This window comes from Macrobrachium rosenbergii, chromosome 35, assembly GCF_040412425.1.
Source record: "Macrobrachium rosenbergii isolate ZJJX-2024 chromosome 35, ASM4041242v1, whole genome shotgun sequence".
NCBI lineage: Eukaryota > Metazoa > Arthropoda > Malacostraca > Decapoda > Palaemonidae > Macrobrachium > Macrobrachium rosenbergii.
This window is the reverse complement of record NC_089775.1, coordinates 5,354,011-5,373,000: the sequence shown is the minus strand read 5'-3', so window position 1 is coordinate 5,373,000 and position 18,990 is coordinate 5,354,011. Positions and strand designations below refer to the sequence as shown.

The window sequence follows — 18,990 nt, the reverse complement described above, 5'->3', positions numbered from 1 at the left end:
GACATTAAGTACAAGATAACATATGATAACATCATTCATGTAAAATTGGCTCCTCTATTTCGTCTAGTACCACGATATTACTTTCAATATCACAACTAAGGGATCAATTTAGACTTTCTTAATATGGTTGCAGAGAGAACCCTAAAGTTAGAAGCAAGCTTAAATGCACTATTCCCTTATTATCCTTTTGAAATTAATACCAACATTTTGAAATCAAGAATGAAATTTAATTCAAACTTCACAGACAGTTTCATTATAATCTGTTGTTCAAAAGCTAAACTTCTTTGTCAAGATTATTGATGAACTTAATAGTTATCTCGTATTTAGTTTATTTCAGGCACTGAATAGCTACCTGCCACCTTGAATTTCTAGAAAAAGAAATTCAAGGAAACTAACAGGGCATTCCTCATTTTAGAGCCTGGGCAGCCCGTCATAGAAGGCTTCGGGTCCACCATCCAGGTGACAGAAGGCTACTCCATCCAGCTGAAGTGTTCCAGCTACGGGGATTCCCTCTGGCTACCCTGAGGTGGCTCCGGAATGGCCAAGAGATAACCTCGGCCAGGCGTCTACTGGAGGACAGATCAGAGGCCGTCATCAGCATCCAAGTGGGGCCTTATGATGATGGCGTACAGTACTCTTGCGAAGCGACAAACACGGCCACGACTTCGCCCCTCACCGTCAGCACAGTTTTGACCTTCAGCAGAGGTATGGTGGGTGAATGCAATCCACAAAGTCAGGTCTCCTTGTCAAAACTCCTTCACAACTTGGAGCGTTTTAGAAGATACTCCTTTGGGCAGCAAACTCTTTCCAAGTAGAATAAAGTTTAGAAGAGGTTGTTTACAAACAAATTCAGGCTTTAGAGTTTCCTTTGCCTGCAGATATCTGAAATCTCGAAGTAAGAGATCTGCAAAAGAGGCCTTTTAATCTGACTAATGGTAAATTTTATAACTTCTCCAAAGAATGCAGACTTGTAACAATTCTCACTATCCATTTTGACTTTTTCTGCCTTGGAACAGAATGGACTTATTCATGAAAATTTCGTGATTTTATTCTTGATAGTAACCATTTTGTGCCACTGATACTTCCAAACAGTTCATTTCGACTTTTACTATAAAAATATGGCATAATAAGCCAGACCTTTTTTGAAACCACATCTCTCCTGTGCCCTTTCTGCGAGCGAAGATGCGATGCATTGCTACCCTGAAGCAATTCTTCCTGTACTCGAATAACTTATTTACGTTTTTATCGATTTATTTACTTATCAGTTTGTTAATTCATTATTTTATCTAATGCCTGATCTCTCCTTTTTGTATTTCCTATTACCTGCTGTTACTTCTTTCAAATGAACACCTTAATATTCTTTGGAAGCTTGAATTTCAAGTCAGTGGTCCCTTTGGTGGGCTTGTTCCATATGAATAGGGTTCATCTATTTAATAATAATAATAATAATAATAATAATAATAATAATAATAATAATAATAATAATAACAATTCTCCCTTCCGCAGATGAGTGCCAGATGCCCACAGAATGGGCAGGGAAGTGGTATGAGGTCACCAGCGACAGATACGTGGACATCACTCAGTTCGAGTTCAGCAACAGCCCTTGTTCCGCCTCTCTGGGGCAGAATTACCTCCTCCATGACAAGTAAGTAACAGAGGCTATGGAAGACTGGAAGGCTCTGCCAAGGCAGAACTCCCTAACCCTTCCCCAACCCAGAAATAAAATTATCCAAATCTGGATCTCTCCCAAAATCGAATAGGTTGTTACCAGTCACAAGGACCGCCTTATTTCAAGTTTGGGCCAAATTCCCACGCGTAGATTCCTGCTAATAGTTCTAACAACAGAAGAAAGTGGAAGATCAAATAATAAGCTTATTTAACCCACGTAGATTAAGAAAACAAAAATAAAATTCCTAGGCTTAGATGAAGTGGAAAAAAGGGAACTTAATTTTGCATTTCAAGGTTTGATGATTTCCGCTGAGGTGAGAAGTTGTGATCTGACAGGTGTCACGAAGACACCAGGGAAGAAGAGGGTTTGCTCTGAGGTTTCCTAGAGTAGCGATGACTATTCCAGTTGATAGGATTCAACACTACATATACGAAGATTTTTTCCATAGATAAAATGTGAGCTTTGTTATAAGACAATCTTTCAACCATCTGATGTCTGCTCTACCCACTGTTTATGATATCAAAAGATGGTGAAAGTATCTTGAATACAATTTAAATTATAATATATATAACTGAAAAGGAAAACAGTAGATTTTAAATGAGTCACAAAAGCTCCTGTGTTAAAAAAAAATGTGATGGGGTCATGTGGAATAGATATGAGTTTTAGATAACAGTAATCCAGCAAGGAACTCAGAACCTTATGGTAACGAGGGAATGTCATTGGTTATGTAACCCTAAGAAATGAAATAATGAAAGTTCATTTAGCCTTAAATTGAAATCAAAATAGTTATGCAAGAAGAAACAAACCAGTGGGCGTCTGAGATACAGGTATGCTAAAATAAGAAATTAACTTTGAAGTATGAAAACTTGGGGACATTAAATTTCCAGTATCAAATTAAGGAAACTTATTCATGACGAGGCTACAAGAAAATGCAAAAGACATTCAGTTTCCAGTTGCAAATCTGTGAACATTAATTTGGGACCTGAGAGTCAAGAATCCTCAGACACATTTAAAATATTATTAGTAAACTCTAGAGGAGTTTGTTTATGGTAATAACTTGTGGACTTCAAGCACAGGGCAACGAAACTAAGTAACTCAGCTTGCTGGATTTGACCTGAGTAAACTGTGGGACATTTACTGAGGAAAGGACACGTTTTTCAGCTCAGAAAAAGCACCCTTAGGAACTTTCACTCTGGTTAGGTTCAAGGGTATATTTTCTAGGAAGTCTCTTGTACAGAATTATAAAGAAACTATGGTCACTAAAGATTTCATTAAGCAGACTGAAATATCTTTAATTGATGGCGATTTGTAAAATAATAGCAGCTGTTGATATGAAGCAATTCTGCAGAAATTCACTGAATAAATTCCACATTTCCACAATGATCATTTGAGAAGTTTGACAGAATCTTGAAGGAAATAGTATAAAGAAGGAAAATGATGACAATTTGAAATGCTACAGTCAAATATACCATATCCCACAATGCAATCGTTCATATTTCCTTGGTGCTGGTAAGTTTCAGTACTCCTACTACTCAAATTCATTTTCACATTCAAATAAGAACAGTATGACCCATAACTACTTATACTTTGTTATTTCTTAGCTCTAGTTTACTTTTTAAATTTTCTATTAATATGAATGTTTTATCTTTTACACAGGAGAAAGGAATGCAACAGATGTGTCATCATAACAGAGAAACATCCCAATATTTTGACATACAGGAGATGTGAGTATTGTGTCTCACTATTTTGACTTGCATGGTTATAAACTGCGTAAGGATGTCTTGATAACCAAATTCGATATGAATGTAGATTCTACAAAGGAAAGCCTTACAAAACTGTTAATTATCCTTACAGGTGAATTATCTTTTTCATATTAACATTAGTTGATTGTAAGAACCGATCATAAAAATTCTGCAAATTGATTAAGTTATTATAGTATCAATTTCTATGGTTTTAAGAGTCAAGACATTTTTTGGAGGGTGATTAGCTTAGATTAGCCTCATAGTTATAAATTTATTTATAAAACAGCATAAATAAATGTCTACTTTAAGTAAGTTATTACAGGACTAACTTGAATTAGTACAAGAAAAGTGCCAATTAATATCTTTAATTACCATAATGTTAAACAGCTGGCTGCTGACGGACTGACACTCAATTATGTAATGTTACTTTTCTGGTGATATTTTGATACATTGCACGTTTGTTTCCCGTTTTCGTATCGGCTCTATTAAATTAGGTACTAAAATTGTTAGTTTACGGTTACTCGTACAATCCGCAAAAATCTATACACCAGAAATTAAAAATAAAAAATTGTAAAATTTTAATTGCTTTCGATCCTATGTGATTGTAGGTTTTAGTTTTTTTTTTCTGCAATTTTTTATAAGTGGAAATGTTCCATTGGTATTCAGGGACTTAACAAATAAGTGTCACAAACTTTAGTGGAACAAAATGGAACTGGGGGTTGTTTACTAATTTGGAAATAAGGGTTGGATCCACATGCTCACCTTAAGGGACTCTGGTCCCTTTTCAAAGCGACCTCATCAAGTTCCTCTCGATCACAGCCAGATGCAAGCCCCTGGAAGACCTCGGCCAACTCTGCACGGAAGTCATGAGCGAAAACCACACTTTAGTTCGCATCGATGGCGTCACCAGATGCCCTTGGGACGGCTCAAGGTCCTTCACGTACCAGACGCCCTACGAAAGCTGCAGCCAGGAGCCGTCGCAGATGTACTCCCTGGAAAATACCACCGAGTTGATGATGCTCTACAATCCTTGTGTGGAGCAGAGCGGGCCTGATGTGGCTCCAAGACGTAAGTGTTTATTGTAAAGGAGTTTGTGGAAAGGATTTATGATGGCAGATATTTACATTCAGTCTGGGCCAACATTATTGTGCTTTAAACCAAGAAGTTTCTCAAGACCCTGAGGATTTTGATGTCCCCAGAAATAAAATGATTTTGGATTCTGTTTCCATCTCATTGCTCAAATTACGATGAGCTATTAGAATTATTATGAGAGTGTCTTAACTGACAATATAACAAAGATACTCTCCTTGCAGCTGAAAGACTACGTTGCGTAGCAGACTGGAGCGACGATAATGCCCACCGCTATTTCATGGGGAAACTGGTCACAGACGAGTACAGTACCGAAATTTACCGTTGTTTCACCTACCAGCGAGACGAAGATGGTCGGAAGCTCTTCAGGGCGAGCCGAGTGGGTACGGGGGTCTGCAGCCCCACTGTGACGAGGTCAGATGCCGAGTACACCTATGACCTGTTTGGATTGTCGGAGGGTAGGTACTGTAGACTTTTCCCATCTGTAAGTAGGGTTTACACTTTCTTGTGACTGTGGACAGTTTATTTATTTATTTATTCATTTATTTATTTATTTATTTATTTATTTATTTATTTATTTATTTATTTATTTATCTATTTATTTATGTATTTATTTATTTGTTTATAGACTTTTTGAATCTTCCGGTGAGGAAAGATACATTTCGAATAAATGTACCTAAAAATGATAAGTTTTTGCCCCAAATACGTTTTGATATCTAGTGTTTCTCTCAGTGTCCATTTGCTTATTGTTTTGTTGATCATTCTCAGACCTTTTCAACATCAAAGATTTAGCCTCCCCCTGCTTATTCTCCAGCCCCCAGCGCCCCAATCATCGAGGGCTACTCCCAAAAGACACAGTCCAAGTGGGCGACACCCTCCACTTGAAATGCGTCACCTACGGCGGGTTCCCACACCCGAAGGTGCAGTGGTACAGGGAGGGCGAAGCCGTCGAGAGCAGGGGTGTCAGCGTAGAAGAGCGACACGAAGCCGAGTACAGCCTCGTCGTGACGGAATCGGACAAGGGCAGCCGGTACCAGTGTGTTGTTTCGAATTACGTCACGAAGCCGAAGCTGAGCGTTTCTGTGACTCTTATGTTCCAAGGAGGTAAGGGCCAGTGTTGCTTGGAGGTCAGAGAGTAGGTTTGACGTGTGGATAGGCAGATCTGAGTAAATATCCGGATGAAGAAGTGAATGAAGAGAGAGAGAGAGAGAGAGAGAGTATCGTTTGGAGCTTATGTTTAGTCTATCATTAAATATATAAATAACTGGAAAGTTTTGTCTCCAAGGCATAAATATATTTGGTTTTATGAGAGAAAGCTGGTGGAGGTTAGGTTAGGTTGGAAATATGAATTTTAAGTCAATAGCCTCTGTAGGCCTGTTCCATATGAATAAGGGTTTATTTTTTGAATAATAATAATAATAATAATAATAATAATAATAATAATAATATCCATATTTCAGAAGTCCACTCGATGCTCAAGGAGCCCAGAGAGACTCACCAGACGGTCATGCCATCATATAAGGTCACCATGAACTGCACTGCTATGCTCTCCATGAATATTGTAAGTACTTCATATTTCTACTTTGTGTCTTTGATATCACTGATTGTTAGTATCTTAGTGAAGAAGAGGTTCTGTGCACTAGTACAATATGTGGGTACTGTGTGCATATACATACGCACATAATTATATGTGTGTCTTCTGACAAGTGACCTGCAGTCTCTCTCTCTCTCTCTCTCTCTCTCTCTCTCTCTCTCTCTCTCTATATATATATATATATATATATATATATATATATATATATATATATATATATATATATATATATCAATAATTCAACAATAGCCTTTACTCCTGACAGACTGTGTAAATAATTTTCTTTAAATGCGTTGGGATAAGATCAGTATCCTCATAGCTTTCTTCACCATTTCTGCCAGTCACCAGAGTCAAGTAACTGCCAGATGCACAATACTCTGCTTAGGTCAATAAAAGTAGAATGGAACCAACAGAATATGACCCACTTCATAAACCCACACAAAGGGATCCCCACCTTGATCAACCTCTACTTCACTTCCCCACTGGAGAGTTGGCTCAACAGATTCTGCTGATTGCACTGGTTGAGGGAATTAAGTAACGATAAATTAATTTTATCATATTCCAGCCAGTGATGTGTCAGTGTCCTCGTGTGTGTGTGTGTATGTGTTGTAAAGCAATTAAACTTACAAAATGTTATTCATGAACATTACGAAGGAATGAATTTCCTTCTAATTGGGGTAATCACTGAGTACTCATTCTGAACATCATCAGTTAATTACATTTACTAAGCTCTGGAGATATTTATCATCATAGGACACAAATGACCAAATTAGGTATGCGTACCAACTGCTTTCATATCATGCCCACACCTCCAAATATTGCTATCTATCCTACATGTCAACATATCTACCCTAATACTATTTTCCTTGCATTTTAGTACATTTTTATCTATTTATTAATTAATTTTTCAAAAAATAAGTGTTATCTCTTCTTTCTGTATTTCCCTTTACTTCCTCTTACTTCTTCCTAATGAAATAATTAATATTCTTTAGAAGATTGAATTTCAAGTCAGTGGCCCCTTTGGTGGGCTTGTTCCATATGAGTAGGTTCCATCTACTGAATAATAATATCTATCCTGTGCATTCACTTCCACAAATCTCCACTCATCTCCGGTCCCACTTCTCTTAGTCCTTATCTAAGTTGGTCTGGGTCCTCCTCCAACTCTTCTGGTGCCCACAGGAGCCCAGCTGACACTGTCACACACTATTCCTCCAAAGATGGGGCAGAGAACATGTCTAAACTACCTCTCTCTCCCCTTCACAAATAATAGTTCAGTAGTTTAAGGTTAAAAGGTATTATTCATCACTAATATTTATTATTTTTTATTTTTCTTAGGAGCAGTACTGGGATCTTCCATTTGTAAGTATCGTTTTGTTTTTGTTTTTTATTAACTATTAGTCATGAAATTCCAGTAATTTTCGTACTGTTTGGAAATAATCTTAGAAGAATTTTGGTCACTGTGTATGACCTTGTTTCATAGTTTGTTATAAATTAGGTAATGAATCTGTTTTCCTATTTTTTTGTTGAGGGCTCAAAAAAATGAATAAAAACAAATATCTTGACTTTAAAAAAAAACAATATAGATTAAATTAAAAACAGAGAAATGAGAAATTATACGTCTTTAGCATAAACATGCATTTGAAGCATTGTTGACCTTCATTTGTTTAAACAAGTGTTTCAAATTGTCATATTTAAGTACACTTTATATATTGAAAAATTCTTTTCATTTTTATATACTGAATCCAACCAAATCACATTTACCAATGCCCATCAAAAAATTAAAAAAAAGACCTATTAGTTTAATTAGACTACTTAACAGCTAGCAACATACTGCTTCTCTCCTTCAGAAAATGCGATGGGTCTATTATCCAACGAGAGGTGAGCCAAGGTCACTTTCAGACATGCACCTCCTGCAATACAACGACGGCAGGTTCTCGCTCGACATCGCCAACATGGAGAAGGAAGACATGACCCAGTATAACCTAGTCCTTGACCCTGCCCGCTTGACTGACGAGGGTATCTACGAATGTCACATGTGGGACGAAGTCCAGACTTACTCTCACCAAGTCCATCTGAAGGTTGCTGGTACCCCTGAGTATGGTGAGTTTGGTGACATCTCTGTGTTGTCAAGATACTACTCTTTGTCCTTGATGTAGTGGGCTGCATGTCACCTTGAGGTACATTGGCACTCGGTGGAAATAACCTAAGGCCATTTGCTGCGTTAAACAAGCAAATGAAAGGTTATTTTTGTTTAGTATTTACTGAACACTGTGTTACCTTTCAGTACAACCTGATTTTGATAAGTACCACCCTGGGATATGGAAAGTTTAATGGCACTATAGGTTATATCAGTGATAATCAAGAACTGAGATTTACGGAATATATTCATTATGGGATAATGCTTTTTATTCGTGAAATAGTTCCTCGAGATACACTGGCTCTCCTAATTATGATTAGTGCCACTCGAGAATATAGAAGGTTTAATGGCACTGTGGGTTATGCCAGTGACAATCAAGAGTTGGCATTTTCTGCATATATTCATTACTGGATTCTTCAAAAAATGAGAAGCTTATTTACGTTCCAGAGCGCAAATTTTGTAGCACTAAGAATAAAGGAAGTTTGGAGACTTGGGAATGTTGGCTATTGCAGCAACGTAGAATTAAGAAAATTTAGGAACTTGGGAAATGGGGTAAGTTCAGTAGCATTTCTAAATGTCATAGGAATCTTGGAATGATGAAATAGCATAGTTTTCTATGTTGCAGAGTAATGAACAGACAAAAACCAGTGTCCTACATTACAGAAAAGCCACTGACCTTGCAGCGTCTGCAAATCTTTGATTAGTTGCATTTTATATGGCTGATGAATAGTGACTGCTTATGTTATGTATGTGCGTGAAAGCAGAATCATATCTACTAAGCCCAAAGGGATTTTATAAAATTTTTTCTAAGTTTTCCTGAAATTTGAAAGTAGGAAATTGAGTCAAACTGCAACTCTGTAATGAATAGCTCATGATATAGAGAGAGAGAGAGAGAGAGAGAGAGAGAGAGAGAGAGAGAGAGAGAGAGAGAAGGAACAAAAAGGTTAACTCACTAATTATAAGAGTAATTTATGATGTGATGATTCAGGGAAAATTTAATGTGATGTTCGCATATCGAATATTTACTGCCTTCTGGTAACATTTAACGAAGATACTAAAGTATGCGCGCGTGTGTGTGTATGTGTATGTATGTATGTATGTGTCAGAGCAGAATAGCAGTACTGAGAAAGACCATTGTCAATGAAATATCGCAGCTCTGCTTCGTAACAGGGGCAAGAAACGAGAGAAATGTTTAATGTACATTGGGTCAACAGTTTCTCCCTACAAAGGAAGGCTGAGTGAACATTATAATTTTATAAAGTAAATATTCATTCAGCCTCTCTCTCTTTTCTTGTTTGTATTAAAGGTTAAATATTTTTATAAAGTCAAGAATCCTCCTGAAGAGGAAGACTTCAAAGTTATATATGTGTGTGTATATAATATATATATATATATATATATATATATATATATATATATATATATATATATATATATATATATATATATATATATATATATATATATATATATTGTGCAACTTGCCACTTATACCCACGTGAATGATTTGCATTCACAAATGTTAAGCCACAAATATCTTGTATTGCTGAATTCACCAAATCCTGGTAATAACTCACATGAAAGGGGAATCAGAATTGATAAGTGCTTCTGCGCCGCCCAGGACTCGAACCTGGGCATTTGGTGACCACCCGGCTAATAAGAGAGGTAATACTGATATCGACTCTGCTGTACATATTCCTGTCGAATCCAGATTCTGAATTCAGAATCAATGTCAATCCATTTCCACCATGATAACAGAGTGGTAGGTTTGAAACACTTGGCTAATCATAAAGTTGTATCACTTATACAAGTGTGATTTTTTATTACATAAAATGATTTAATCTTTCTTAACAGTGTCCTGTGATATCCCTAACCACTGGAGTGACAAATGGACTGGTCAGCACGAAGAATACCAGATTAAAGGCAATGAGATAAGTGGAAAGCTTTGTGAAAAATCAGTGGACAACAGATATCTGCTTAGGAACCAGTAAGTAGATTTATCTGTTTGTTTGATTCTGATTTTTTGTTTCATCTTCAACTCTTCAGCATCTGATACAGTGATAGATAATGAATGTCCCAGTTGTTCTTCGGTGATGCTTTCTCATGATCGCAGTCAGATTATCTTTAGTCTGGAATTATGATTTTTTAAAATAATTTTTCTTGAATACTATATTTCTCCTTCTATCTCTCTCTGTCACATAAAGATGCAGAACACTTTGTGGCTATAGTTTATTCATCTGTTCTGTGATAGGATTCATTTTATATCCCTCTTCTTTCTATTCTGGCCTGGGCTACGTACGGGCAGTTGGTGCACTGTTTTCTCACTGAGTGTTTCAGAAATAAGTTGGGTCATAATTAGCATCAGTTGAACAGCGTTTCTGTTTAAAAACCTTTGAGTATATATTTCAGACTTTCCAGTGTTCATTTCTGAATCAATTTTATTGCTTGTGTATCTATTAGGTCAAGAATACTTTGCAATATCTAGGTATTTTATGCAAATTACATCGTACTTGCAAGGAACCAAGTATGTTATAATACTCTGCATTTTCTGTTCAACACACAAAATTGATGAATACACAAAGCCTTTGGCATACCAGGAAAGATTTCAATGGAAAAAGAGAAAACTAAAAAAGAAATAATAATAATAATAATAATAATAATAATAATAATAATAATAATAATAATAATAATAATAATAATAATAATAATAATAATAATAATAATAATAATAATAATAATAATAATAATAATAATAATAATGCGTTCTGATGACGAGGTCAGGTCACAGTCCTCATTATTTTGGAACAGAATCACAATCATTCTCGTGAAATGTCACTCTGATTTATATCTTTCTGGAAAATAATTTTTTGGGAAAGCATACTTTAGAGTCCCCTTCTCCCAATAATATGGTATCCATTTCATAAAACCTCTACTCTTCCAGAAGCCTTAATCTATCGGACAGTGTACATGGGGTGTAAAGACTATTGGAGTACTTGCATATGTAGTACCACATTACACTTACACTCTATTTTCCCAGGTACCATGAGTGTAACCAGTGCATTTTCATAGAAGAAAAGCACCCCAACTTGCTCCGCATCAAAGAATGTAAGTTCCTTAGGATCTATTCATCTAAATTTATCTGTTATGCATTTATTCATTTGTTATAAGCTCGAATTTTCATGTATGTAAGTTTAGTTTATATGGTATTTATTTTCTTATTTATTTATGTTTCGTCAACCGCAGCCCGATGTTCTGAAGAAGAAGATTTGGCCATCTTATGTTCCATGATTGACTACGACTGGAGCTGGTTGGTAAGACATGAGGCCTCTACTCAGTGCCCCTTCCAAGGTCGCCCTCGACCCTTTGGCATCCGAGGAAGTGGTAGTTCTAACTTCGAAGGCTGTAATGGAAGACCCAACAAGTTGTTCTTGGACAGAGAAGGCTCCCTGTTGGTCTTCGAACATCACCAGTGCTCTGATCAGCTATTCCAGAGGAACAGTGTTCAAGGTGTGGTTTCCGTCAGGATGAGAAAGAGAGAGAGAGGGTGACACCAGTCCGTTGATATGAGGGCAGAGAAAATATTAAATTTGGCAAAAGTAGAATTTTTGGGGAAGACCTCTCTGGTAATCTTGTGATCATTGCAGGTGATGGATCTTCAAATTGTCCCGTCAATTATAATCTAAAATTTTTATTCATAAGTTTGTCGAATGATAGTCTGATGTCAAAAGAATCTTAAATCATCAAGATTCACTGTATAAACATACAAGAAATACAGATTTAAATTTTCTTATATATTTATTGTCTCGAAATACAGAAGATCGGGTCGACTGTCTGGCAACATGGAGCGAAGGCTCGACCCATCACCTCATGGGGACTTGGCACAATTCACTGGACCCAAGTCAGGAGGAGCTTCGGTGTTACACTTACTCTGAAGTCGACGATGCCTTTGAAAATCACGCCTTTGACTTGAGTCACTCAGGGTCCAGGACGTGTGGTCCCCTCCACAAAGCCCCGGAGAGATCGTTCAAAGTTTATGATGAATCAGTAGGTATGACTGAATATCGAAATGTACTTGAAATAGAAGATTCTTCAATAGAGAGGTTTAGATGAAGTAAAGCTATTTTGATGTCAGGGGCTTGTTTTTTGAGCTGATTTTTGTAAAGCCTTTGGGAGAGGAATAAACACAAATTTTGATTTTTGCATTTTGTGCCAGTGATATAGGAAGTACTCAATAAAGAAATTGTGCTTAATGGATAAAAAATGACATTTTAAATAGAAGGCAATGATAGGGTTCATTAATGAATTCATTTATTACTGAAGGAAACAATACTTTTGATTCATGGGCACATGATTGTATCAGCATTTGAACAATGCTGGAGCCAGTAATTTTGTAAAAGATAATCCTTCAATAATCATTACCACTTGTAGCTGTAAAATCAGATTATCATCAGTCAGTTAATCAAAGAACCGTAGGCTAGCATGATAAAGAATATTGTGTTTTTAAATTATAGTAATATTCTTCAAAAACATCAGAATTTTTTTATTTGACTCTGTAGTTAATCACTGCCATCCCCAAACCAGCTCCAGGGAAGCCTGTGATACAAGGCTACGACCCAGCTGAACACAGAGAAGTTGGGAACACTCTGACTCTCACCTGCACGAGCAGAGGTGGATTCCCACCAGCAGTTCTCAGGTGGTTCAGGGGCAAGGTCGAGCTACCAGCTGACTTCCAGTCGATTGGTAACGCCACAGAATCGAAGCTGGAGGTCGAGGTCGAGGAAGAGGAGATAGTTTACCGTTGCGAAGCGTCGAACATGGCCACTCCTGGAGATGAACCTCTTGTGGGTAGTATTGCAATCACTTCTCTCAAAGGTAAATAGTTCACAGACTTGAATGATTTTTAGTTATATCTGTCAGTTTATACAAATTTTCAGTTACTCTTTTACTGTTATGGAACTGGCAAACCTATGTTATTGAAGTGTTAATGTACTTTAAAGCACCATATGTTCACTAAACCTAAATATCTGACCAGTTTATGAAGCACTCATGTATATCTTATAATTTTGAATAAATTTCTTTGTTGTTTCGAGGGCTTGCTTTTAATTTTGAGGGCTTCTTTCACATGAAAATGTGTGTGTATTTAGATTAACAATAATAAAAATTTACATATTCCTTCTAGTAAGGTACGTTGAAAATGTCTGTATATGGTATTAGTGTCTATACACCAAAACTGAGTCATGTAGGTATGTGTTTTAAAGACATTGGTGCACTCAACCAACCAAGATTTGTTTTCATGGAAACAGAAATATATATTATATATATAGAAGCAGGCAGTGGTGTTCCCAGTGTAGTCCTCAGGTTGAAGAGGTTATGTTAGGTTAGTTTTGGTAGTAAAGGCTACAAAGGGTGGCATCTATACTTAGTACTCTCTTTAGAATATAATTAGTCATCCCCCAGTATTCGTGGGGATGCGAACCACGCCCACCCGCGAATACCGAAAATCCGCTAATAACTGAAACCGCGGATAATGAGCCGTGAATAAGCAGGGTCGATACTCTGAGAAAGACCCTGAAAAAAGTTTTGATTTTATTTCAGGTGTGACGAGACTCATGCGGGCGCAAGTTTCAGCCGTTGAGGGCCAAGATGTCTTTATTCCCTGCGGACAGATTTTGGAACCCAATTTGGAGGTAAGGTGTTTGTTTATAATGTGAACCTTTGTTATTTTCTGCACTTGCTGCTGCGTATTGTGAGTTCCTTTCATCTGCATTTATCACCTTTTCTATTTCTTTGACGAATCTTTGTCATATCTCTAAATAAGAAGGGATTTTGAGTCTAGAACTGCTGTAGGGGAAATGTACCAACGTCCACCTCACACAAGATAAACGATTTACCTATAGCTGGAATGCCCCGTAGAAAGGTACTGCCGTCAGTGCGCTCATGCAGTGCACTGTAGGCATTACTTAAGGCTCCTTGCAGCGTCCCTTCGGCCCCTAGCTGCAACCCCTTTCGTTCCTTTTACTGTACCTATGTACGTATTCTCTTATATATTTCTCTCCACCCTCTCCTATCAGTTGTTTCCTAATGCACTGCGAGGTTTTCCTCCTATTACACCTTTCAAGCCTCTTTACACTTAACTTTCCCCTCATAGGTCCCAGCGCTTGGCCTTAGATCTAAATCCTATATTCCATTCTAACAGCTGGAATGGTACGACGCGGACCTGGACATCAAGCTGACGTCAGGAAACAAGACTCTGGTCAGCAACGACTCCCTCAGTGACGAACCCAAGTACGTCCCTTACCTCAAGGGGGACCTGTTTGGTCTCATCATCAAGTCTGGGTTCCTCGACACCAACTACGGCTGCGTGGTGGAGGACCAGAAGGTCGGGAACACCACCCTGACGATACTGCCTGCGTTCCTCGTCACCAGGCAAGACTATGGTAAGGTGGTCCTTGGGACTGAAGTGGATTGCAATTCTTGTAGGTCTGTGGTAAGGTGATGCTTGGGAGTTAATTGGGTTATGTTTCTTGCAGGATTCTTTAGATATAACTTTAATTTTTGTGATTCTTAAAGGGCTCCCCAGATTTAATTTTGATATTTTGATGCTTGAGGCTTAACTGGATTATGATTCTTGTAGGATTCTTGAGATATATCTTTATTTTTTGTGATTCTTAAAGGGTTTTCCAGATTTTATTTTAATATTTCGATGCTTGAGGCTTAACTGGGTTATGATTCTTGCAGGATTCTTGAGATATATCTTTATTTTTTGTGATTCTTAAAGGGTTTTCCAGATTTGATTTTAATATTTTGATGCTTGGGACTTAACTTGATTATGATTCTTGCAGGATTCTTGAGATATATCTTTATTTGTTGTGATTCTTAAAGGGTTTTCCAGATTTGATTTTAATATGCTTGGGACTTAACTGGATTATGATACTTGTAGGATTCTTGAGATATAACTTTAATTATTGTGATTCTTAAAGGGTTTCCTAGATTTAGTTTTAGTATTTTGACGCTTGGGACTCAACTAGACTGATTCTTTTAGGATTCTTTAGACAAATTTTAATATTTTGATGCTTGGGACTCAACTGGATTATGATTCTTGTAGGATTCTTGAGATATATCTTTATTTTTTGTGATTCTAACAGGGTTTTCCAGATTTAATTTTAAAATTTTTTGCAATTTTTGTGGCATTCTGCTGACTTAACTGATATTTTTGCGACTCTCAATGTGATTCTTGAGACGTAACTGTAATTTTTTATTATTCTTATGGGACTCTATCGATTTAACTTTGATGTTTCTTTGTGATTCTTATGGGATTCTTTAGCTTTACCTTTGATATTTTATGATTCTCTCATGGGAATCTTAATGTTTAACTTTATTTTTTATGATTCTTATGTGATTCTTTAGTTTTAACTTTGATATGTGATTCTCATAGGATTCTTTAGATTTAATTGTAATATTTTTATGATTCTTATGGGATTCTTAAGATCTGACTGTGATTCATTTTGTGGTTTTGGGTAATTCTTTTTGAACCAGTGTTTGTATTAGTATGGTTGCTTGGGGATTCCTGGTGCTTAGATATTGTATTTTTTTGTGACTCTAGAGAATCCTCTAAGAACCACCAAAATATCACGGTTAAATTAATAGAAATTTAAAACTGTTTTTATATATTTTTGTAGTTATGTAGTTTTTGATATTGGTTTTGGGTTCTTGGAGATTCTCCACTGTTCATTGATTTATCATCTCCTTTTTTTATTCTAATTGTATTTTTTTTATTTTTTCCTCTATATCAGACATCAGCGAGTATTTTGAAAAGACAGACACGATGGTTGATGCTAACCACAATAGTGTTGCTAAACTTAACTGTACTTTGAAGCCAGGAATCAAACCAGTCACAGTAAGTACAATTTCAGTTGGTAGGTATATTTGTATTGATACTTTCTTCTAAGACTGAATTGTACTTTGAAACCAGGAATCAAACCAGTGACAATTAAGGCTTCTTCTAAGACTTATATGTAGAGCTATTACAACAAAAAATGCCCAGGACTGATGCTTCTTCTTTTACAGTTTTCTAAATATTCCTCCCGTCTGTGTAATGTCCTCTCTGTATAATGTATAATGTCTGTATAATGTCCTCTCTGCCAGGTCACTATATTGGCTTTATTGTGGGTTAAGTCCTTTTTGCTTTGGTGTCTCTCTCTATGGCTAGCATGAAAATCTCCCCTTCTTATTCTTTCTATTCTTACTTTCTTCTCGGCTTCCTTGTTCCATTCCTTGTAAATTATCTCGTCCTCCTCTGTCTCTTCTCATTTCATCTTTTTTGTCATACCTCCCGTTTTCTGATTAAACCACCAAATTTCCTTATTGTCATATTTTTTTCTAGCATTTTCTCCTAAGATGTCTTTAATTGTCTGGTTCCACTATTTTTGATATTATTTATCTCTGAACAGTCCCTAGTACCTTCTTTAAACTTCCCTCTAAAGCCAGATTCTTGTACTTCTAATCACTTGATATTATCGGGCCCTTGCGTGTTACTAACAGATGCTAGGCAGCTACAAGGTCCCAAGGGTGGTATCTACCAGTGTATAGGTAGTACAGTACCACTTACAATAGCAAAAATTCCTAGGCTTGCTGACATAACACCCTCACATACATTTATAAATCTGTATCATTATATGTCGAGCTTTTATTTTCTTTAAGTTATTCCAATAATGATTATATCATTTGCACCTTAATTTAAACTATTGTTATTATAGGATCCCTTTGTTTTATACATTTATTCTCAAACTCATGTCTGGACAGTGTTAATGAATGAATATAACTACCTTTGAAGCATATTTGTCAGCAAATCTGAACTCCAGTACATGTAAGACTCTCCAGTGATATCTGATATATCTTCAGGTCAGCTGGAGGCGGGAACCCAGCTCAGCTCTGGTAGCCCAGGATGACATAAGCCTGGCCGAAGAAGATGGTTTCGCCGTGGAGCAAAATGGCTCCTCCTACATCCTTAAAATCAGGAAGTCAAACCTCAGTCATTCTGGGGAATATGCCTGCCAAATTATTGTAGATAGTGAGGTGTTCATCAATAATTATACCTTGACTGTGCAAGGTGAGTTGACCTCTCTCCATAAGGACTCTCCATCCAAATTGTAATTGTCTTTGATGACCTAAGCTGGAAATTATGTGACTGTTAGTTAGACGACTTTGGTGATCACAGCTTTGGTTAGAACAAGATCGTGGGGCTAGCAACTTCATACCAACATATAGCTGTAACTTTCTGGTGTTAAAACAAAGGAAATAATGAGATAATTCCTTATTATTATTATTATTATTATTATTATTATTATTATTATTATTATTATTATTATTATTATTATTATTATTATTATTATTATTATTATTATTATTATTATTCAGAAGATGAAACCTATTCACATGGAACAAGCCCACCAAAGGGGCCACTGACTTGAAATTGAAGCTTCCAAAGAACATTAAGGTGTTCATTAGGAAGAAGTAAGAGGAAGTAAAGGGAAATACACAAAGAGGAGATTTCACATAATGAAAAAAGAAAAAATAAAGTAATAAATGGATAAAAATGTATTGAAATGCAAGGAGAATAGTATGAGGATAGCAATGAACTGCATCTTTGCTTGAACTTCTGAAGAAGTTCCAATCGCTCGACTCTTCCACCGTCCTTATTCCTGACTTATCATCATCAACATTGTTATATGATTGAAATTATAGTTATTAGTAATCATTTTAATCTGATACATGTTTTTATTTATCTTTTCAGATGTTTTGAAAGGAAATCTTAGCTCCGAGACAAGGATCCCTTGCTTGGCCCCAGTTGATTTGCCAGTGAGTGCAATTCCTCTGATGTGGTAACAATGTAATGATGATTTATCTAGATGCTAATTGGATCAATGCCATTGTTATTTCTGCTTCCATTACTGCTGTGACTGCTATTATTACTGCTACTGCGACAGCTACTGATTATGTTATTATTATTATTATTATTATTATTATTATTATTATTATGATAATTTAGTTTCAAGATGCTAATTGATTTTTTTAGGGTTACTGCATTCTAAACAACCAACCCGCAGACTTTCGTCATTCTTTGGAGAGGAAAATTGTGATAAATTAATTGATTTGTAACACTTAGAAGGGGAACGAAGCTGGTCAGTGAAATATGGAATCACATACCGTAGAGTTATTTGTCACCTGAAGGAGAAAAACTCTACGGTAAATGAACTCACACATAAAACTTATTAATTCTGTGATAGTTCATTCTTCCTAAATAAAACTTAAAAGAAAGACCAACATAGGCGAATTACTGGCAGAATTTTGTAACCCTGACGAAGCAATCACGGTATTAGAAAGGCAGAGAAAACTATATAAAATTAATGCAGCTACGTGCTAAAATACTGTCTTAATTTATTATTATTATTATTATTATTATTATTATTATTATTATTATTATTATATTATTATTATTATCTCGTTTAAATAGATAAATAAGTGATGTAATAAACTAAAGAATTTATAGGGTTCTGGTTAAATATAAATATAAATATATATATATATATATATATATATATATATATATATATATATATATATATATATATATATATATATATATATATATATATATCACAGAATAACTCACATTCAGATACTCTGAAAATTCATGGATATTTAGAACCTATTGTTCCAACAGTCCTTTTTCCATTGTCCAATTCTGTTTCAATCAGAC

At 36.1% G+C, this 18,990-nt stretch overlaps 1 protein-coding gene across 1 annotated transcript in view; it reads left to right on the top strand.

Annotated features, from left to right (window-relative positions):
• Window positions 1-18,990, top strand: part of LOC136856259 (uncharacterized) — an 89,788-nt gene that overhangs the window by 58,853 nt on the left and 11,945 nt on the right. The window contains exons 39-57 of the mRNA XM_067133952.1: window positions 418-705; window positions 1,507-1,645; window positions 3,326-3,393; window positions 4,231-4,479; window positions 4,725-4,958; window positions 5,269-5,604; window positions 5,961-6,061; window positions 7,430-7,453; window positions 7,942-8,194; window positions 10,086-10,218; window positions 11,269-11,336; window positions 11,475-11,738; window positions 12,046-12,279; window positions 12,813-13,103; window positions 13,827-13,918; window positions 14,428-14,668; window positions 16,025-16,128; window positions 17,133-17,340; window positions 18,025-18,089. Of these exons, the coding sequence (XP_066990053.1) occupies window positions 418-705; window positions 1,507-1,645; window positions 3,326-3,393; window positions 4,231-4,479; window positions 4,725-4,958; window positions 5,269-5,604; window positions 5,961-6,061; window positions 7,430-7,453; window positions 7,942-8,194; window positions 10,086-10,218; window positions 11,269-11,336; window positions 11,475-11,738; window positions 12,046-12,279; window positions 12,813-13,103; window positions 13,827-13,918; window positions 14,428-14,668; window positions 16,025-16,128; window positions 17,133-17,340; window positions 18,025-18,089 (3,392 nt within the window). The remainder of the gene's footprint in view (window positions 1-417; window positions 706-1,506; window positions 1,646-3,325; window positions 3,394-4,230; window positions 4,480-4,724; window positions 4,959-5,268; window positions 5,605-5,960; window positions 6,062-7,429; window positions 7,454-7,941; window positions 8,195-10,085; window positions 10,219-11,268; window positions 11,337-11,474; window positions 11,739-12,045; window positions 12,280-12,812; window positions 13,104-13,826; window positions 13,919-14,427; window positions 14,669-16,024; window positions 16,129-17,132; window positions 17,341-18,024; window positions 18,090-18,990) is intronic.